This window comes from Phalacrocorax aristotelis, chromosome 3 (assembly GCF_949628215.1).
Source record: "Phalacrocorax aristotelis chromosome 3, bGulAri2.1, whole genome shotgun sequence".
Taxonomy (NCBI): Eukaryota; Metazoa; Chordata; class Aves; order Suliformes; family Phalacrocoracidae; genus Phalacrocorax; species Phalacrocorax aristotelis.
The window spans coordinates 116,726,218-116,749,320 of record NC_134278.1 but is presented as its reverse complement, the minus strand read 5'-3'; the positions used below and the strand labels follow the sequence as shown (position 1 = coordinate 116,749,320).

At 37.1% G+C, this 23,103-nt stretch overlaps 1 protein-coding gene across 1 annotated transcript in view; it reads left to right on the top strand.

Annotated features, from left to right (window-relative positions):
- TTC27 (tetratricopeptide repeat domain 27) overlaps positions 1-19,952 on the top strand; it is a 128,089-nt gene extending 108,137 nt beyond the window's left edge. The window contains 6 exon segments of the mRNA XM_075089264.1: positions 1,341-1,393; positions 5,562-5,727; positions 11,954-12,151; positions 15,586-15,697; positions 16,289-16,389; positions 19,708-19,952. Of these exon segments, the coding sequence (XP_074945365.1) occupies positions 1,341-1,393; positions 5,562-5,727; positions 11,954-12,151; positions 15,586-15,697; positions 16,289-16,389; positions 19,708-19,830 (753 nt within the window). The 3' untranslated portion in view covers positions 19,831-19,952.
- Positions 19,953-23,103: the final 3,151 nt, after the last annotated feature.

The window sequence follows — 23,103 nt, the reverse complement described above, 5'->3', positions numbered from 1 at the left end:
AAGTTAAATAAGTGGTTGTATGACAATTAAATTTGTAACTATATAGTTCATAAGCACAGGGAGAATGGAGCTTGTTAGCCAGTTTTCAGGATGCACAGGGCAAGCATGTGTACAGTACTGCTGTTTGAGTGCGCCTGTGCATTGATATAGCAGAGACATCAGCTGGATTACCTCTTGGGAATGTTGTCATTTGTCATGTTTCATGACAAAATTAAAAGGCCTGACTGCCAGCATGTTGCTCGCTTAGAGTTAGTGCCACCTACTTGGTAGAAACTATTATTCTTTTTTTCTCTTGGGGAGAAGAACGAGCACGCAATGGAAGGTGACAGTGTTATTTTTTCTTTATTAATAAAATTAAATAACTGGAAAAAATGTACATACAGACAACCCTGTGTTTAACTGGAGTTTTTATGTTATATATTGATATTTCTTTGTTTCAGTAGATTTACTTCCAAGTAGGCACTAAAATTTTCACTTATGTGACTGCGGCCTGTACTTGATTGTATTCATGTGAACAAGCCAAGTGACTTCTCAGTGGGTTAAGTGGTATTTCTTTTGTGAGTAAAGGATGCTGGGCTGCATCTTAGTTATGGAGGGGAAAGCTATCTTTATACAATGATCTACAGCAATGTAATGACCATTTTCATAAAATAAGCCTCAAAAAGGCAATTTGCAATAATTGCAAACGCAAAAAAAACATGATTTAAATGCTCCTTAAGCCTGAGGAGCAGGCTACTTCAGTACTACAGTACATCTCATTGCGGTGCCCAGGTTCTGTTCTTCAAATTTTTACTAGTTGTCACGTTGCTGAATTCAGTGGTGAGCCTTCAAATTTACAGTAGCGTAAGGCAGTGGGCAAGAATCATCTCTGTACAGGGCCCTGCTGGTTTTACCAGAGGAAAGCTTGTCTGAGCACTCTGTAATCCTTTTCAGCTAAAACAGTTGATAAACACTGTAACAGAGCAGTGCAGGGAAGTAGCTTCCAGCTAGTGAGAAGTGATCAGCTGCTGGGAGCACTGACATCTCCAGCCATCCCAGCTAGATCCAGAAGAGGATGTTTGCTTACAGTTTGAGCTGACTTAGTGTATTCCAACCAGAAAGCAGTTAATTGATATTTATATACCTAATTGTTGCTGTAGTCAGTAATATTTATGTATTTCTATTTTAATATCGTATTTTCTATTTCAGTGTAATATTTTGACTGCCTTGTAGAAAATGTGTTAATATACATATTAGCAAAATCAATGATATTTCACAGTAGTTTTATGTACATATTTTTATTAAGTAACCGTAATAAAAGTGCATAAATTTTTTTGGTGCTTCTCCTTTTATCGTTACAGAATGCTGAGGCCTGGAACAATTTATCAACTGCTTATATCAGATTAAAACAGAAGTAAGTACTTGAAAAGGATTAGAAGATACTGCTTCCAAAATAAATAATTAGAACTTCCTTTTTTTGACATTGAGTTTTTTATTCTTATAATGTGGTTACCTCATATTTTGTAATTCTTATCCCTTTGGTCTCTCTCCCAGGTTGGGTCATTGATAACTTATTTCATTTTGCAGGAAATAGTCTCATAAGCTTTATAAAAGTTGCAATGTCTCACCCTACACTTTTTTCATGTTAAAGGTATTTATGATGTAGTAAGTAAAACCAGTGCAAAACATTCATATGAAAGTTGGAAACTAATTTGACTATGAAGTTAAAAAGACATGTCCGTTTCAAGCAAACTATATATTCAGACCTATGTCAATTCGTACTCCATTAATCTCAGCAGATTTAAGGGGAAAAAAGGCAGTTTATTTTTTATATTACGAAAGCAGATGGAGATCTGTACATATAATAGCTCACTTGTTCTTTTCCCTCCAAAGTAACCATTAGTACAAGAAGCTTTGACCTAAATGGACTGCCTTTCTTGTTCTGTATTTCAACTCAATGTAATACAAGTCACTTGTAGACACAGAATACCTGAAAAAACTTAATATTTAAGAAGAAATTTCACATTATAACTTGTCCCCAGAGAATAAAACAAAAAATTAAGATAAACTTAAAAACCTTACTCAAAATCTGACGTCAGTTAATACAGTTATGCAGTCGGGAGGCAAACTAAAAAAAAGAATAGTAAATTTACATAAAAGGATAAATTGATAAACATAAGAAGGAAATGTGGGAAGTAATATCATAAATGAATTCAAGACATGGTTTGATATGCTAATGGGAGAAGGAGGGAAGAGAAAATGAATGTTAGAATAACTACTCAAGACTAAAAATGAAATGAAGAGTTTCTTTTAACTTTTCAGTAGTTCCTTTCACCTTCAGCAGTGCCTTGAGAATGCCCAATTTATTGTCTTAGACTGTGTGTGATAGATTGCTCCTTCTTTTGCATAAAGTTCAAAAGGGTATGTCAGATGCTCAGTGTGCTGGCTTATGCTTGTTTCATGAAACTATCTTTAATAAAAATAATTCTTCTGTCTGTTCATCTACTACAAGGCTTAGAAACTAGAGTGATTAGTTTCCCTTTTTTTGTTTAATTTTATTACCATTAATCTACTCTTGTGATTTAACATGCTAAGTACATACAAAACTTGTGACCTATTTGATATTGTATCAAAAGCAGTAAAGGGGGGGCATGTTTCTGAGCTTTTTTTCCATGGGAATCCTGTGAGAGAGGAGTATGCGTACAGGAAATCTTAAGTCAGTATCACATGTGGATAGTTGAGTGGGGCCTGTATTTGCTGTGAAATAGCAACTTTATTTTGTGTAGATCCAGACTGTGTGAGAGTTAGTTTAACCTACTCTCAAAACAGAGGCTATCTGTAGTAGTACACTTAAGTATAATTTCTTTTGGGGGGCTGAGCAGTGATGAAAGTGTAAATTCTTATTTTTGAAGCCTGCTAGAAAAAAAATAGTGGGGGAAGGATTAAAAAAAAGAAAACAAAAAGGAGATATTTAAGTTGTTTTCTTTTGCTCCCTCATCAAACTCAAGCTTTACTCCAACCAGGCTCTTTAACCAGTCCCACCCAAGGATTGTGCACTTGGGTATGGCTTAGCGGCGTCTCTTACAACAGACAAATATAAAATGTGTAGCTGTTTTTGAGAAGTGTGTACAAACAACTTGCTGACACCCAAATGAAAGGGGTTTTGTTTATTTTGGGGTTTGTTTGTTTAAGAGTCCACAAGTTTTGTATATTCTGAATTTCCTCCACAAAAATTAATTGTGATGAAAACAGACCCTACTCTTCGGTTTACCAGAAAAACTGTTCTGGGTGCCAGGAGGCCTTTGAAATCTAGATCTCTTATTTCTTAGAACAAAGTGGGACTGGCCCTCTGCCCTTTGGGTGAAAGATTCCTGGTTTCCAAGACAGGATGATGCACTGGTACTGCCTATTGTTTCCTGTTTGGATATGAATTGGTTTAACTGTTGCCCTGGTTAAGGATACTCCATCATTATACGATTTATTAAATGCATAGGGGAGTTGTTTTGACAACCTAGAGGTCTTTGCTGGCGTAGCAAGAGCGATGATTTGAGGGATATGATTTTCACCCCATCCCTCTGGTATCTTGTCTACATTTCACAGTTCCAACTGATTGGCATCTTCCCTCCTGATAACTTATTAAATTTTTTGAGAAGATGAGGGAGATCATACAGGCTAATCCTGCAGATGCTGAAACAGTTTCTCAAGGTGATTTGGGGTACATCAGTCAGCCAGAGCATTTTCCAGCCTGTCAGAGAGCTGTGGCAGATCCTGGCTTCCATTGTAGCAAAATCCACAGAGGAAGGAGCAATTCTCTGTTCTTTTTCTAATATAATCTATCAAAATCGGGGTCTGAAATCCTTTACTAGAACTGTTAACAACAGAAGAGACCCAACTGTAGTACATTTACTCGGCAGCATCGTGTATATCAAAAGAGAGGAAAGGAGTGAAGACAGGAAAACCTTGCCTGTGGACTATTCTGCTGTGGCTATGCCAAATGACCTGTCTTCCATCAATAATTTTGCTCTATCAGTTAGCTCTCTTTGCATGTGTTTGGTAACCCTTTTAATACTATGGGGTTAGATTGGCAGTTGTTTACATTTTTTTCCTGGCCCAGCCATTCCAAACTTTTAATGGCCTGATCCACTAGTTAGATACTCCCTTTTCCTGGCTGGGATAGTTACACTCTCCTGGACCCTCTTTTTGAAACCGAACCAACAATTTCTTTGAGCTGTCTTTCTTTAGAGACAGCACTTCTAACAACTTACTCAAGCAATAGAGCAAGTGAACTGAGAGTTTTGATAACAAGCCATCTTTATATGATCTTTATTAAGAAGATATTTATAGTCATCCCTCCCCAAAGAAGATTTTTACCAGGGAAAACTGTTTCAAGTTTTCATTAAAAGGAATTTATTCCTTTGTGGTTTTTTTCTACATATCATAACTGTCCAGCTGAGAACAAGCTTCAGTCTCCTAAGAACCCTGTCATTCTGATTATCTAGCAAAGTTTTTTTTAAAGTTTCAAATTTTTTGAAACTTTTGGCAGTACGTTTAAAGCTTTAAACAGTAGGCACACAGACCGTACCAACATATGCTACAGATTGCATTACTTCTCCTCACTCCTGCCTCCTCTCTGGCAGCATTGGTTGCATGTTGTGCAGGAGGTCATACCTCTGTAAACTGTAGGTCAGCTGATTTCAGCCCATATTCTTCATTTGGCCAAACTGTCTTATGTTCCTTACCAGAAAATGCCATTGCTTCTCCCCTGGAGTAAGAGAATGGTAAAGAGTTGCATGCAGTGGATCCATATGAAAAAATAAAGATGCTTCCAGACTTGTCAGTGACTTTACAGGAACTATTCTGTCCACCTTTATTGTGCAGCACGTTCTCCTACCACTATGAGATGGTTCACTGGGCAGCACCTTTGGTGAAGGACCCTAACAGCGTTTGGGGCTACTCTGACACATTGTACTGAGCAGTGTGGCATCAGGGGACAGAGGATATAAGTAAAGCTTCCAGCTGACATAAGAAAAAAATGCTGGGCTTCTGTGCAATGGGTGTGCATGTTTACCATGTACAAATGTTTTAAGTAAATTACAAAAAGCTGTTATTGTTAGCTAACCTTTCTTTGTGTGATGAAAGGAGTCAATATCACTCTGCATCTGCCATGAACTCCGTAATTTTAAATTTTTTAAATGTGTTACAACTGCAGCATGAGTAAGATAGTTTTCTCATGTTTCCAATTAAAAAATCAGAAAAGACAATATTGACAGATAGCACATTTATAATGAATTTTTGTCAAAATGTAATTATGAGAGCGAACATAGAAATTACATAGTTCAGACTCTACACAGTGTACTGTAGAGTGAACTGGTAGAAAGTAATTGGCAAGAAGGATTAAGGAATTATCAGTATTGTAAATTATGAACAATAACTTTTACGTTGCACTGTTTTCTAAACCTGATTTTTTAAATAAGCAGCTTCTTAGTTGACACAATGCCAACTGATTTTAATACAGAAATCTTCTATATTAAGTCTTTAATATAGAACCTTCTTTTCTATTCTTCTTTTTTATTATTGATTAGAACCAAAGCATTTCGAACCCTCCAAGAAGCTCTCAAGTGCAACTATGAGCACTGGCAAATATGGGAGAACTATCTTCTCACCAGTACAGATGTTGGAGAGTTTTCAGAAGCAATTAAAGCTTATCACCGGCTCATGGACTTGAGAGAAAAATACAAGGATACACAGGTGGGGAAGTTTTCATGTTAAATCATCCTATATATTCATTAATTTTTCTTGTGAGACAGAGACATTTCTGCTGATAATGGAATCAGTAATGAGAGTACACATACCAGTGAAGTTATGTAGGCAAGCCATTTAATTTTTTGAGATCTGGACTGTTAGACTAAGTATATAAATAAAAATGGACAAAAAGTAAAACTTTTGCATCCAGGTTGTGTCAGACTTTGTGGAAGGACAAATATGAGCCTTGGAATTTTAAGATCTATTCTTAAATAAAGCACAATGCATAATCCCATCTTTCCAAATTGTTCCTGCATATCTTAGTATCAGAAATAATATAAATTATTTAAAGAAAGGTAAGCTTTTCCCATGTGTTTGAAAATCCCACAAATGAGCCTTTGAAAGTGAATTATGTTTCACAAATTGAATGCATTACAGTAAGAACGTTGATTCTTAATAATCAAAACAAGGAAAAATAAAGGAGGTATTTTGCTCATCTTTCACTGTAGTTCGGTTAAGTTCAGTTCACTTCTGTGTTTTGTAAATGTATGCTCTGGGCAAAATCCAGAGAGCCTACTTTAACAGCTTCAGCTGGGATGTTACCTTGCCTAAAACCAGGTCCAGATCCAAGCAGGGTTCTGTATACTCAGTGAAATAACAAGGTGAATCTGAGAGGCAAGCTGAAGAATCCCTTAAGCAGAGTAGTGAAACACCTCCAAAAGCCTTTGTAAAATTAATCTGGCTAAACAGCTTATGAGCTCCCAGGGAGTTTGTTTGTAGCACTGAGGGTAAGAGGACCCAGCTGCTGCTGGTCATTGATCCCAGGAGTATGTTTCTTTTCTTATCCCATGAAATGATTAGAAATAGTTTTCCTGGATCTTGGGAGTTGGAGTCCAGTGATGAGGAGAGAGAGCAGGTAGAATTAGTTATGGCTGTGGAAATGTCTTCTTTGTTCATGGGATGTTAAAAACTTTTTTCACATTACTTTTTAATAACAAATTGTCCATGAGTGCAATACTTACTGCTGTAAAGCCAACCATGCACAGGGTAACATTCCGTATGGATAAAATCTTTTGGGTTTGATATGGCTGAACATTAAAGGGTCTGAAACTCTTCTTTGCACCAACAAGTATCTACGGAAAATAGTCTTATATAAGGTAAAGATTAGAGTGTTTGGCAGCTAGAGTATTGTGGTGCTGATGGGACCTGTGTGTTTATTCACAGAACATCTTGTAGACGGTTGGCTTTTTTTAATGAATTTTTTCTCAGTTGTTAATTTTTAGGAGTGATCTACTGTATTACTTTAGTCAGATTGACAGCTGACCAGGAATAGAACTTTCTACATGTATTTGGCCACTATGGATGTTTTGAGATTACACAGCCTCCTATTAGTGTGTTTTGTCAAATCTTATGTTGGATATTGTATTAAGATATTGCGGATACTGCTTGCACTAAATTTCTATTTTTTATTATATAACTCTTGTTTCATCTTGCTCTCATACAACTTTTATCATTTTTACAGCAGTATGTATATGCTATGTATCCTAAAAATCTTTTTTTGTTTCCTAATTTTAACTTGGGCTTCTGATATGTGATGTGCTTTGTGGTTTTCATCGTAACTTCTAATACGGTTTCCTCAATTAGAAGGATTTTACTAGTTGGCCAAGAAAAACCTCAGAGCCTGATTAAAGAATTTCAGAAAGGCTTTAATCAATAATCCTACAAGGAAGAGAAGAGTATTCCCATAGGAAAATTTTTAAAAGCACATAAAACTAAAAGCTTCTGCTGAGATTGTTTACAAAGTTCACCGTTAATTTCTGAGCCTCTCCCATTTGCCAACTGGCCTGTTTTAGAGATGCTCTATAACCCTCTTGTGCAACTGTATTTTAACAAAGTAAAATCATGAATGTGAGTAAGTGGAGACATACACCTCTGTTTCCATGCAACAGAGTGTGACCTTCTCTCAGGTTATCTGTAGTATTTCTAGTCGTCATAGATATTAACTGATAAGACTACTAAGCTAGATGATACAGTGTGAGGAAGAAGGTAGGAATTTAAAAATCCAGAAAAATACATACGCATTAGACTGGAAGAAACAACTCGAGTCATTTGTGAAAAAAGAAAGCCAATTACCAATCACTTTTAGTATAATCATTGTTGCAGAATACCCCTTGTGAGACTTAATGCATCAATTAAGGGTGCGCAATTGAATATATAATTTGAAATATCCTTGGTTTGTGTAGTTACATCAGATTTTTTCATTTTATTTCAGCATAGTATGAAGTCATATTCATAAATCAATAATTTCTTCTAATAACAGTAAGGCATTCATATCTTGATCTGTGATTTCCGTTAGGCCATTGCTGTCTTTTTGTGCCAGACTTCTCAGTACAGAATGCAGCTTTGGGAAATTTTCCTTCTAAGCTATTCTAGTTATTTAACGATGTCATCCTTGTGGCAAAGGTTCTGAGACCAGGGTATCATGAGGCTTGAAGATATGTATGTACAGATTCTGCAGACAGAATTGAACAAGAGAAAGCTTGAAGGGCTCTTTATAAATGAGCAATAATGCAATAAAAGATTACAGCAAAGGACATACTTTCAAATCTCTCAGTTTCGTAGTATTCCCTTTAAATGTTATAAGAAAGTTTTCTTACCTTCCTTCCTTACTGGTTCTTAAAATTCTTCAAATTTACATATTCCTTTTAAAGTTCATGAACCTACTGAGAAGTATACCTTGAAAACCTTCAATATAGATGTTATGTAATAAAAGATAAAGGCTCGCTGAATTACCCGTGGTTTCAGCTAGTAGATCAGTCACTAAAAAGGACCCAAGGAGAAAGCCTTACCTATTGTAATCATCAATTTAACCTCAAATTATTAGTCTGAGGTTGTAAATATACCTGAAAGATTTCTTCAACTGCTAGTCACACTACTTTGTACTAGCTGCATGTCTGTGGAGGCAAGCATTTTTTTTTTTTTACTTGGAAAGTTGCGGTTCTGTGAATAAAAAAATTCTTTTGTGGGTGGAAAAGCTGTTTTGCTACATTGCTTTCAGAAACCAGATCTTCATCCTATGCTGTCAAAAAATATGAATTCAGAAGTATGGACAAATGGTTCCTTTCTGCAATTCTTTCTTGAGGATCTAGCACAGTTTTTCTGTTACCTTTTCCGTCAAATATCATCCTCATTTCAGCGGTTCGTGTTGCCAGACTGTTTCTAATAAAAGGCTGCAAGAGCGTGTTCCAAGGGGATTTTGAGGAGCAAGGGTAGGAATTAATAATTTTTGGAGCTCTGTTTCTTTTAAGTAGCTCACTAATGGCAGTTGTCTATATAATGAAGCTTTAGTTTGGGAGGGGCATAGGGAGAGCTCACAGACTGCAGATTTGTCATTTTGGATCTGGTATCTGAGGGCTCTCTCCTTACTTGAGCACTGTCAAGTTTGATTAGTACTAGTGAAGCTTCTAAAAATGGTTTGACCAAGTGAATTTTCATATGAAAGGATGTACCTGGAGAACAGTTGTGGAATGAGATTAACTGATAGCAATCACAGCATTTCAAAATGATTGGGTTTGTTTCTAAGGTTTTCTAAGGTTTTGTCCAATGGTGGTTTTTGTTCACTGTTTAGTAAACACACGTTATTCACAAAAGCAAAGGAGGAGGAGGAACACAGATGATTTGGTGTCATAACGAGCACAAACTTTCTGCACAGTGGTCATATGGAGCCCAGTTCATTGAAAGAGGGAAAAAAAAAAAAAGCTCTACTGCTTTTGTGGGATCCTGGGCAGCAAAGCATTGCTTTAGTAGTTTGGTAGGTATGGTAGTTTAAAATCTCTCGAAGATATACATTAAAATTTAACACTTAAGACAACAGTCTAAAATGGAAAGCTCTGCTACACTCCTAATACTTTTTGATGATTAGCACAATTCACTTGCAATTTGAGATAGCTTTATTTAGCAACTAGGCACAGCCAAGTAGCATCAATGATTCATTACTGTTTAATGGACCCTTTAATCCAGGCTTTCACACTAGTTTTATTTGAACCGCTGTAGTGCTGAAGTTTACATGGTGAATTACAAAAAAAGGTGAGAGATTATTATGATGAAAGTGTAAGTGAAGCCTGAACTCTGTGGGAATATGGGTAATTTTTCAGTTGCTAAATCCTACTGACTTGAGGAAACTTTTTTTCATGTGCAAACCAAATATTATTGGCTTTAAAAGTCTTGATAACTATACACGATATTCACGTGAACTAACTTTTTGGACTCTGAATAACAATTTTGTAAAACTGAGAAATTAAGAAGTCATACATACGTGTGTGAATCCTCAGGACCAGTTCTAGTTGCTTTTCAAAAGAGAACATAGTTTAGTGTGTCTTCTTACACCTCTTTTATGTTTTTTCTTACAATGCCGTAGTAATGGAAATATCCAAACTTGCTGCTGTTTTTCTAGCAAATCATTGTAGAAGACCTGATTTATTTAATGCTGGGTTTTAGTCCCTTAGATTCCAAATCATGAATGCAATATGAATTTCAGAACTTTTTGACTATTAGTAGTTGATCATATTTTCTATTATCTTAAGTGAAAATCTGAGCTATTTGACAGAAAAGAAAAGAAGTAATAGCCAGTTTGTCATATTATTCTATAAGAATTATACTGTTGCAGTTGGGGGAGGGGAGAGGGCCAAGCTGTTTAGCTGATGTTCAGATGCCATTATGATTTCATATTGATTCTGAAAAGATAACCAGGGAAATGTATATTTTTTTCATATTTCTGTTACATAGATTAATTTTATAACATCATCACCCATTTTGATTTATTTGGGGTTTTTTTCTAAATATTTCCTATATCTGATAAAACTCAGTAATTAATTCTTGGGATGCATGTTAATCAAGTCATTCTATAGATGAAAAGTTGTTTTAGGAAAATGACATATCACAAATACTAAACTGCATATGTTTTCATTTTAAATGTAATATACTTTGATACTGTCATAATTTTTGCGTTACTTTCTGTCAGTGAACTACATGTCGGTTGTGAAGATGCAGCTCTGTCCTACTTTTACTAGAGTAGTGGTGTATTTGTGTGATTCGGGGCTATTCACAGATCATTGGTTTGGGACTATTCACAGAAATCAGTTTTCTTACTGTATTGATATTAATATTGCTATTAATGAGACTTCATTGTAAGTATTAATATCAAATGGACAAAAATGTTGAAACATTAAAGTTACTAAATTATAGCCTTGCAAGTTAGGAAGTAACAGCATGAAGGTGTTTGTGTACCCTTTACCGGCCTATCTTGAATGCAAGCCTTATGAGACTTCCAGTTTGTATTTATCATTATTTCTTCCCCAGTGCCTGTCTCTCACACACTACACAGAACAGGTATTTCTCACTGAATAAGCCGCAGCTTTTCTGGGGTTTATTTTCTTCTTTCACCATATGATCCAATGTCTTAATTTACATTTGCTGTTTCTCGTTTCATTGAGAAGGAACTGAGGCACAGTGAAACTATTTTCTAATTTTCAGCATCCAATTTGGGACATGAAGGATCATGTTTTTTTCTGGGACACTTGGTATTATGTAGCATTTCATACATGCAAAGCCCAGTTCCTACTGAGTTCACCAGCAGCTGCACACGCTCAGCAGTTCTGCAGGTCAGATCCCACAATGTCAAGCCAGTGACTCAGAAAGTACTGAGCATTTGTAAAAAGATTGATTGAACTGACTTGACTAGTAATTTGTCAGAAGTGCATTAAACAGTTTCCCAAGGTAGCATTCAGTTGCCTTCCAGTTTTCGTCTCGTCCGCTATATGTCTTTCAGTTTCCACAGGTAGTTAGAGGTCGTGTAAACAACAGTGTTTTCTCTTAGCTGAATTAATCCGGTTCAGCCTGTTTACTGATCTTTTTGCAATGGTACTGTAGGGTGAAAATATCTTTAGGATACAGTCACAATTTCCAACACTGTTCTCTTTCACACTAGCCTGTCCTGATAACCCAAATTTCTGTCTTAGCTCTTTGCCCTCTTTATCTTCACCAGCCATAGAATCTTATAGATGAGGTTTAAATTAGTTTAATTACTCCCCTAATAATGTATTTCTTAGTAAATTCTATACTTGTCATATGGTACTATATTTGTGTTTTATTGAATAGAGACCAGAATTTAAAGATATATATACTGATGTTGATTTGAGTTGAAATAAAACCTCTTTCCTGCTGCTTTTCTAAGGTGCTGGCTATTCTGGTCAGAGCAGTAGTGGATGGCATGGCAGATCGCACTGGAGAGGTAGCGAGTGGATTGAAGGGCAAGTTGCAAGAGCTCTTGGGCAGAGTGACTTCACGAGTCACAAATGATGCAGAAATCTGGAGACTTTATGCACAACTTCATGGAAATGGACAGAATGATAGTGGTGAAGATATTGAAAAGGTAAATGTGTTGTGAGGTATATGTTTGTATGGATACACACTTCGGGTACAAGCCGCCTGCTGTTCAACAAACTATAGTGCTATAGTAAGACATGCTCTTGTTCCAGACGTGTTTTGCTTTAGTGTTTCTATAAGCTTATTTTGTGCTTTTCATGTTCCTACAGCGCACATTTTTATTACCCAACAGGAGCAAGACGTTTTACATCAGTTTTTGTGGATTTTTAAAAAAATCTCCCTTTTATCAGTATTTCATTTTAAAACACCCTATCACAGCATGTGTGCATTGTCTTGGATTTGTATTCTGAAACTTTTCTTGGCAGCACTCTAATGACTATAATCTAATGGTGGTTGGTTTTTTTTTAATGGAATCTTATTCTGAAGACAAGATATTGCAGCTTCTGGAAAAAAGTGGATGTTAATGGCATGATCCACTGGCATCATAAGCCATCTGTGTTCTTCTTTGCAGTCACTAAGGGAAAATCCATTACAAGATAGAGTTAGAGTTCCCAGAGTAAAAGCACATTGTCCTTACTTTAGCTTAAAATGGAATTAAATAATCCTATTTAATTCTTAATCTCTTGAACCATCGGTTTCTCTTTACCCATCTCTGGTTTTGCTATGTTAACTTCCATCTCTTGTTCCTATCACTTCCGAGGTAATCAAGTAGATTGCATTTCCAGAATAACCACGCTGTGCTGCTAGACGTGGTTACTTTGCTGTGCTTTGCATTTGGTATTAACCTTCCAAAATTCAAAATGCCTTGCATACTCAAAAAAAAACCTTAGGGGTTGTCAGATCTTTACTGAAGCTGAAAATACACAAGGTCAGCCTTCAGTGTGTGTTTCCTAATGGGGGTATGCCTTTGGCCTGGGCAAAAATGGCAGTCTGGAGGACTGCTTGTTGCTTGATGTCCGGCATGTTATGCAGATGGTTGGGCCTACAAATTGTATGCCTGTGGGGTTAAACTTATAATTATTTGGGTCTTGCTCATTGTCTTCCCCTTTATGCTTTACCCTGTGAAATGCCTTGTTTAGACATTACTGGTGTCCATTATACCTCCAATTCCTCCCTATTTTTTCCTTCCCTATTTTTCTTTACAGCTGAACAATACAAGGGATTTGGCCTATTTAGAATTCAGAAATACAGACACTGCAATATCCTGTAATATATCCCCAGATTCTTACTCAGACATGCAAAGTAGCAGAGTCCTTGTCTATACTATAAATATAATTGTTTCAAAATCTGGTTACATCACAGTATTTTTCTCTAACCCAGTTAAAAACATGGTTTCAATTTGTGGAGTAGACAGGACTTTAACTGTGTTTCCTAATCAGACAGGTTATCTAGCTTGCCCTGCAAAATGGAACGATGTCTATAAATACTTCAGGTATGCTTACGTTGTATCCAAGTATCCTGCTATGATGGTCCCATAGATACATATCATGAAAGAGGAAAACTGCCTACAGCCACAGCATATGTTGATTTACAGTGTAAAAAATAATTTATAATACACTAAATAATCACTGGTAGCTTTTCTGATAAAGTATTATAAAGTAAAAATGTTAAAAACAGTATTTATTCGCTTCACTGCCGCAAGCACCATCATGTGCCAGTCAGATGTTAAGTGAATGTAACTACCTGTAGAAGAATTCCAGATGTATTGTTACAGTTTTCCACCCACATTTATTGTGCAAAATGTCAATGAATTCTGAACAGGACATTGTTTACTATACTGTGGCATCGTAGGACAAAGAGAAGGGAACAGATCTATCATAGTTCACATACCTCCTTATAAATGTAGTGTTTGACCTTTATTGCATAATGTAATACCTTATTTAGTGTAGATTTAATTATATTTAACCAATTTTGTTCCTAGCATTGCATTTGAAAGAACAACCTTCTATGTCTAGCTATTGTAAAGGGTGGGTGGTTTGTTGGTTTTTTTACCTTTCTGCTCTGCTGCCCTATCGGGTGCTGTGAATCACTAGAGTCTACAGTTAAAATTCACAACAGTGCTTTGTAAATTGAATCAGTCAGACAGGGTTTACAAGTTAGGAGTGCAAAACTATTGAAGTGTTGGGTTTGTGGTTTTTTCTTTAGCTTAGCATATATTTACTCTTACACTTTTATGTATCCGACCTCCCACCTCATTCAGTACTTCATTCTTTACTATGCTAAATGCAGTCCAGTCCACCCCTTTCCCATCGAAGAATCTTTCCAACCTTCAAGTTTCCTGCTGATCCATACCCAGGCTGTGAAACCCTTCTGTTCCTTGAACTTTCCCCAGCTCATAACTGTTTCCCTCCAGGATAAATCCAGGTTCCAGAAGTGCAAACAAACAGCCCACAAGACTTTGAATTCTTTCCCCTTCCTGACATCTGTCAGCAAAACCCCCTAATTTGCTGCTCTGACTCAGACACATGCAGACTGAAAACAGACTGCTGTAAAAACTGTTGTTCCTTCTCTTGGAAGTTCTTGACTCTGCTGGCCAGAACTACTACCAATTATAACCTAGGTAATTTTGAAAAAAAATCTTTTGCTCTGATTTGACCTTAATACACCTTTACTGCAATTTACAGCAGCATGAGCAGTTCAGTCACCTGTGCCATAGTGATTGGAACTCTGGTGGGAGAGAGAAAGTAGAAGCCTCTGGGGTGATGACCCCCAGATGCAATCTGTATTTGTTCAGCATCAGAAGTCTTAACTGCACTCATGTGCATGTACCACACTGAAAGTTTCTTATTCCTTTATGTGATATTTAAACTATTCAAAAAGATAATAGAAGAGTTCTCACTGAACCCAGCCATGTAACTTCTGGCATGTATTTGTTTTGTTCTTCTGATGCTGTAGAAAGGAAACAAAACTCGAAAGCAAAAATTAATTTATTCTGCTTAATTTTTTCATGGTTTTTCTTCTTAATGGGATCCTTCTTCCATATTGTTTACATTTATTTTCCCTGTTCACACTGAGAACCAGAGCAGTATGGCAGCTAATCGCTGCATCTGTGAAATACATTATTTGCCAAGAATACATATACAGAAAGAAAGCTTTGATGTATTCAGTTATAAATTTTTTAGGTACAAAATTGCTGTTCAAAGTATGAGTACAAGTATTTTTCCCTTTTACATGTGCATTTAATTATGATAACTTGGCAAACATGGGTCACATCCATCAGTCTAGACAGATTTTTAAAAGATAAAAATTAGACACATGTTACTTTATATGCCTCTCATACTTGAGATGCAATATTGGTGAAGAACATCTGTGTTACAGCTGGTGCTTACCATTGCAGAGAAGGGCACCACTCCAACTCACAGGAAACTTACAGCATAGTGAAGATACATTCATTTTCTGGACTGAGCATTAATTTTGTAGATACTTAAAAACTAAATCTCCTAGTTTTTCTCACATACTGGTATTTTTTTCCCCTTGCAGTCACTGCAGTGTCTCACCAAGGCGCATAAATGTGAAATTCAATCGAGTGATTGGGAGAAAGATGTTTCTTCTTTTAAGGATGTGGTGAAAGGAGCCATAGAGATTGCACATGGTATGTTCTACCTGCAAAGAACTTTTATTATTCAGTGTAGCAAATATTTATTAAGCTTAGTAACAAAATAGTGTTATATTTTACTCATTATATTGATTCCTACTATTGGAAGTCCTTTAACAGCTAGCATCATCCTGATAGTGCATCCAAAAATATACTTGAAATGCAGTAGAAATTGTGTTGGGTGAGTCAGTAAATGTATGACTGGTAAACATGGAACCAATTAATTTCATGGTCTAGCAATTTCCTAATGCAAGTGAAAATGCATCTGTAGTTCATCGCAGTCCTCAAATCATCACATAAGTTTGATTGACTGTGCCAGTCAGGAGATGGATGAAGCTTAGTCTCAGTACGACTATTTACTGTGCTGTGATATTTATGTTTAAGAAGGGTACATATACTTGTTGGGTTTAGAGTTATCTTCTCAACGTTTCTTGGCATTCTTTTTCTTTGTGCTTCTTTTTGGGGAATTACATTAAAAATTGTCTATGGAAGGTATGAAGATTATTTAAATGTTGTTGTTTAAAGATTATTTCTGTAGACATAATGCTTTTTGTTTTGGGGTCCTTTTCTTCTGCATTTGGATTCTAGTGGCTATAAAATGCAGCAAGAACAAATCTAATCATCAGGAAGCTTTACAGATACTTTCTTCAGCTCGGCTCAACTTACGTGGCTTGTCATCCAAAGCAAAGGTAGGAATTTTTGTTTGAAAGCTAGGACCCTTTGTTCTGTTGCCAGAAGCCATTTTTCTGTTTTGAGTCATTTATAGATCAAATAATATCTGTCTGTCCCAGTGCATCATCAGATGGATATTCACCTCTAGGCTATTAGGGATTCCAGTTCTAAAGTAGACTTTTATTTCCCTTCTTCCTGCTAGGCTTTGACTGAAAACGTACTAGTCTAAAATGCCAATGCTATCTCTTAGGCTAAGTTACTATTTTACTTAAAATGTTGGGCAAACAGACTCGAATGTTTGGAAGAAATCAGTCATTTCAAAGACCTGTTCCTTATGTGAGTAGTCATGGAGAGGAAGCAGGGCAATCTCAGAAAGAATGGATGTAAACCTGCAGAAACATGTCAGGACTACTTTGCATCACTTGAAGTGTTTTAAAAACAGACTTATTTATTAAGAGGCAACTAATTTTTAATAAGGTTTTCATGGATACCCTACTAATTCAGATATTAATTCATTGGAAGATGTCATCACGCTTGAATCATATGTTTGGTTTTTGAAGTTGTGCCTCCATAGCCAGGCACCCAAAGAACCAAGTCTGTTTCTGCACCGTTATTATCCTAATTTAACCCTCCATCTTACAACATGAGATGCAGCCATTTACTGAGGACCTATCTGGAATACTTTTTTGTTCAAAATACACTTGATGTCTTAAAGAAGTATTCTTCCCGGCTGTGTGTGGGGTTTAGTGAGTGTGAATTACAGAGCATAAGTTTAATAACGTGTGCTTGTGTTGAAGTGTTGATCCCTCATCAGTGTGCTAAGCTTGGCTCACTCTCTTTTAAGTCCTATAATTTTAAGGATAGAAGCCTAGGAAAGTTCTATAAGCAACCAGAAGCTGGCTCTGTAACTGTGCTTTTAGATACTGGCATATGTAAGTCTTTGGAATGTGGTGAAAAGAGTCACAACATGTATGTTTTCTTGTGAATGGTAAAAAGTGCATAAACGGAGTATGACTGTAGAGAAAGCAAGACTACTTGACATAAATGATATAAATACAAGTATAGGTGGTTTATATTGTGCAAGATCATGCAGTAGCTGAAAGATTAATAATAGGTAAGTCCAGTAAATTGTATTCTTAATTCCTGAAGGCACTAATTAAATGAGCATCTCTATTATTGGCAGATAACGGTACCTCTAAGTCTTATGGCACTTCTGAGAAAACTGACATGTTAGAGATAAAGTGGTTGGTGTTACTTCATTGTTTTTGCATACTTTCCAAGATGCCATCTTCTTTTTAGTTTGAAGCCATATTGAATTTCCAAAGTGTATTGTGGTTTGAAAACTCATCATCTTCTGTAAGATCCTATGCACAGTTTAGCACTGTTTATACCTGTCCAAGCTTGACTGCAGCATCTCCTTTTTCTGCCTTGTGAGTCAATATTAGTGTGTGCATTTCTTTTTTCTTTTACCAGAGAAAAGAACTTTAAAAAATGGGCTAAGAGTAGACTCAGTCGTTAAGGTTTCAGAAGGATTAAAGGTACAGTGAAAGGAACTTTTAAAAGATAAAATTCCAAAATTTTGTAGTCAGGACATGCAATTGGAACAAATCAGTAGTTTTTGTACAGGTGAAACAATATTGCTTCTCAGGCTTCCCACCTCTCCTGGGATGTCCATCTCTGACATTCCAGCTCCTGTGTTGTGCCGGAGTCATGATGCATTCAGACTCTGCTGAAGGCTGCAACTTGAAAATGTGTTGTTAATGGGCTCCTTTATGTACAGAACCTTCTGGGCAGTTGGATGCTCTGGCAAATAGCATAGTGGGCTCTCTTCTGCTCCTTCTCCCTGTGCATCATTTAGATCTGACAGGTGGGATCTCTGAAAAGGAGAAAGGTCATGGAGCTGTATCGTAAATACATGAAAAGTAAGTACTGTTGTAGGGAACCATGGGGCACAAAGCCCAAAGAATGATGGTGCCTGAAATTTCCCCAGGCTATATCTAGTTGAATAGATCTCTTTAACTATGTGGAAAAAAAGAATGAACAAATAATTATATCATCCTGACTTATTTAGCTGTCTTAGCCAGAAAGAACCAATCTTTTCTATCACATTCCCAGTGTGAAGTTTTTGGGCTCAAAGTCAGAAAAGCTTCTGTACTTGTAGCAGGAACATGTTCCTATTTTTGTGTAAGATGTTCCTTTGTTCAGTGACAACACTGTTCTGAGGCACATTAAGACCTTGGTTCAGGCCTTTTAAGTACATTTTTGTTTATATACGTATCTGTACTGTCCCATTATGTTTTGGTGATATAATGATGTACAGATGTACTCCAGAGCAACTTTTGTTTTCTTGGTTTGTTTTCATCTCTAAATGTAGGCTTTTCATTTGTGTCAAATGAAGTGTGAATCACTCTCCCTTTACATAATAAAGGAGAAACATATGTTTGGGTCCCCCCCCACCACCGTATTTCTGTGGAGTGGTACCTCACACAGCCTCCATATTGCTTGAGTCAAATGACAGGTCCTGGCCTTGCAATAGCAACATGTTCTGGTGCAGCATGCACAAAGTTCCAGTCAGAGTTTGCGTATCTCAAGGCTTCAGACAAGTCATTTAGCATTCCTCTCCCTTGGTTTCCCTGTAAATATGTGAAGATTATGATTGCTTATAAGTTAGCTGCTTTGGTTTTTTGTTAATGCCTTGAGGTCTTTAAGACCAAACTATTTTTATTACACTGTGGTGTTTTGTTTTCTCATGTATAGCTTAATTACACACAGATTAATGTCTCCACCCACATGTCTTGACACTGAATGTTAAAAGATCTTTATTTGGTGTTTTGGAGAAAATGATGCAACAGAACACGACACTGAGAAAAATGGCCATTAAAATTCACAGCTACTAATTTATCAGCGGGTGGGTTTGTAAACTGCAGTGGCAGCATGTGAGATGGTCTTCTAATTTGAGTTTCATGGTAAAGTCCTTCGCTTTCAATGGGATCAGGAGTCAGCACAGGCAGTCAAGTCAGTGCAAAAACCCAACATCCACAGGAGGATTCAGCCCCTTTGGCAAAATACCAGGTGTGTAGCACAGACCACAGGTCTATGTCTGTATGTGTGTGTATGTATGCATACACACACACGTACACACACACGTGTATATATATGTGCCTTCTGTTTATTAGGAACCAAATAGACTTTTTAAAGAGAGAGATACCATCATAGGTACCAAAAATACGAAAGGCAGGATAGTGGTGATGAGCTTCCTGTATTCTGTCTCTACACTGAAACAGAGAAACTGTATATATATATTTTAAAATAATGTATTTCTTTTTGTCATGCAGCAACTTTTTGTAGATGTAACAAGTAATGAGGTCCACAGTGAGATAGCTGATGAGGTCACAACTATGGACAACATGATTGCTGAACTTCAGGAACTGAGCAACCAGCTGAGAAACCAGTGCTGATATACAAACTGGATTTCATGACAGGAAGACAATAATGGCATGTTTCTTTTGCCATAGCTTTTGCTGATGAAACAGTAACAATTCTAATGTAACAACACTCTCAATAAACATTTTTCTGTACAGTGCTGTTCTTGAGGTCAGCTTTCTTCAGAGTTCAGGCAGCTTTTTAAGATTCTTATCTGCTTTTACTGTATTACAATGTTGCATGTTTTGGTTCCTCAGGCCCAGATTTTCTGGAGCAGATCTACTTGTATTTATAAGGCGATTATTGAGGATTAGTTCTGCCTGGCTGTATCCCATCCCGGCAGTAGGCCTCAGCGGGATGCCCACCTGCGTTGCAAGCAGGGGAGCAGGAGAGGCGTGGGGGCGGGCAAGCTCTCAGCAGAGGACGGGGCGAGGTCCAGCCTATCACCCTCACCAGTGAGGCACGCACAGGCAGTCGGAGGGCGTGTCTGTCTGCTGCTGGCCAATCAAAGGAGCTGTAATGCTGGCTTCTCAGTGGCGGGAAGCTGAGGTGAAGGCAGGCTGTCATGGTGGGGAGCACCGCGGGTCTGCGGTCAGGGCCAGGGACTGAGGTCGTCAGGCACTTTCCGTTTTTAATTCGGTGTCAGTTGCTTACTGGGGAGTAGGAATGGGGTCCCAAGAGTAAGAATTTAGTCTTTTTTGTTATTCTTGTAATGCAATCAAAGTAGCAGGATGTTTGCTGCATTAGGATTTACAGTTATTACTTAAAGCAGCAGTATTTTGTCCAAAAATACAAAACCTGTGTCCCATGGGCAATAGACTAGCACTTCCTTTGGGCCTTTTACAGGCATGGGGATATCCCCCCACTGAAGCAGCAATAAAATTCCAATCTAATCTAAAATACTTATATCTGACTAGACCTGAATAAGTTATTTTCATCCAGACTATTTTGCACTGTTTAATTTTTAAGCATCTTCACTACAGTTCATCTTAAAATAGGATTTTTTTTTCAGGGTTTTCCAGAAACCCATACAAAATAGTTTCCTCGCCCCTCGTGATTTTGGCTCACTCTTCCGTATAAGAATGACGCAGTCTCCAAAAATGTGGTTATCTATATTCTGGGTCTTAAAACTATACTGTTACTAAATGGCAATAATACTGTCCCTGAAGAGAAAGTCAGAAAATAAACGGAAACAAAACAATTAATTGGATTTGAAGCAGGAGTGAGAGCATGTTATTATGGTGTGTGAAGGGGGAAGCCACCTTGATACATTTTTACAGCTTTGTATCCTTGTAAAGCTTCTTAGAATGGAGAATAGTTTATGTGCTGCTGGTATTTAACACAAGGTTCCTACAAAAATTGTCATCTTAACAAAGGGTTTACCTACTAGTGAAGGAGAGTTGGCTCCAAAACACTTCTTCATTGAAATGGCCCAGAAAGGGAAGAGTGAATTTGCTGGAGATACTCCCATTTTGCTCCTATATATGGTGAGGGGCCTACCTGACTGAAAAAACAGGCTGTGAGTTTTGTGAAAGACTCCCACCCCACCATCTTTTAATAATTATATTTTGATATTATTTACCTTATTCACAAAGGAAAATTTTAAAAATCTTTATTATTTTGTTCCCAGCACTACATTTTCTTGGGAGGAAAGGGTTTACGTGTGGAGTTATTCAGTGGCAGAAAAGTCTCCCCTTTTTCTTGTGATTTTATGGCAATTTTTAAACCAGAACTATATCCCACTATCAACTTGAAAACATGGGACTTGAATTTTGTCTTGATTTAAAAGAAAATAATTTCCTTTGAGACTCCCTGAGACACTTTTATAACTGAAGTTTGGAGGTGCAGAACATGAAGCCATAATTTTTGTGTAATGGCTTCTGCCTAGCATTTAATAATGTTAGGTGGGAATTTAATACTTCATATAGAATATTAGAGAGGTCTGTGAGAAGGCCTTTATTTCCTTTCCCTTTTGATTTTTTTTCTTTTGAAAATAATTTTGTTTCTCTCCCTAAGGCGGTCACATGAAAAAGGCATTCTGCTCTTCCAATGTCTCTCCCCTACAGTACTTCACATATTTTCTCAACACAGATTTTTTCCTCATTTGAGCTTCCCTGTCTTAGCAGATGTGTGGAATATAAACAACTTTGTCACCTAATACAAGGAAAGCCTGCTATCCATGAACAGTGTGTTCCTGAAGAGTAGGATGGCTAGTGTTAAGACAGCACAACCATTTTCCTGTCATAATTACTGTAGTAGAGGAGAAACACTTAAAAATATACAATTTAAATACGTACAGACAGTATGCATGGTGTGGAGGATGGGGAGGCAGGAACTGGCCCACCATTCGGGATACAGGGGCTTTTTGAAAAAGATAACCGTCCCAGAAGATCTCAGCCACTTCATCCATGAGACTGAATGCCCGATGTAAATCTCTTACCAGGTATGTTCTTGCTTCCTTTTTCTATTAGTGGCATTTTCATCTTCCTCACATACAAGGTAAGCCTATACTGCTTCTTTGGAGTTCATCACAGGGGCCCTTTAAAACTTTACAGACACAAAAGCCACCTCAGTTTTATATGGTACTAATTTTCTGTACTCATGCTCGCAGCATTTGGTTCAGAACAGCTCTCAGAGACCATTGTCATGAAGACAATGTTACTATAAAAGCTCTGGGTGTCAAAAAAAACTTGCTAGTGTGGAAGGAGGAAGGAACCTTTCCTAATCAGACTGCAGACTATCTAGATCTCCATCTTATAGGAAGCATGTCTTCTAACATGGGGATTTTTTTCACTCAAGTCGCTCCCATGACAACTGCAGAATCCTTGAGGGTTTAGCAACTGGACAGTCCTTTCCCAATGTAGTTGTCACACCTACAAATATCACTGTAACATCTATGTTATTTTCAAGTGGTCTATGTATAGCTATGTGATAATTATTACTTAGTATAGCAAGGACTCAATTCAGCAGTATTTCGCAGGAATGGCTTACGGTTCACAGTAGCACTTTGGTACTTTCAATCTTTTATTCTTTTTTACTTGAAGAGTATGAGAGACTACCCATTTTGTCATCTATCTGCTATTAGAGCTAATTTGGTGTGAAGTAGAGGTAAAATGGTTGAGTCTAGAGTTTTTCAACTTCTACCTACTCAGACAGGGAAAGCAACACTCTCAGGGTTTTGGGGATGAGTATAGAGCTAATAAACCCTGAAGAAAGTATGATGTATGAAAAATAATTTATTTCCATGGCCTAAGAGGGTTAGTTTATCAGTCTTTCACCTAGTATGGTTCAACCTATGATGTGTTTTC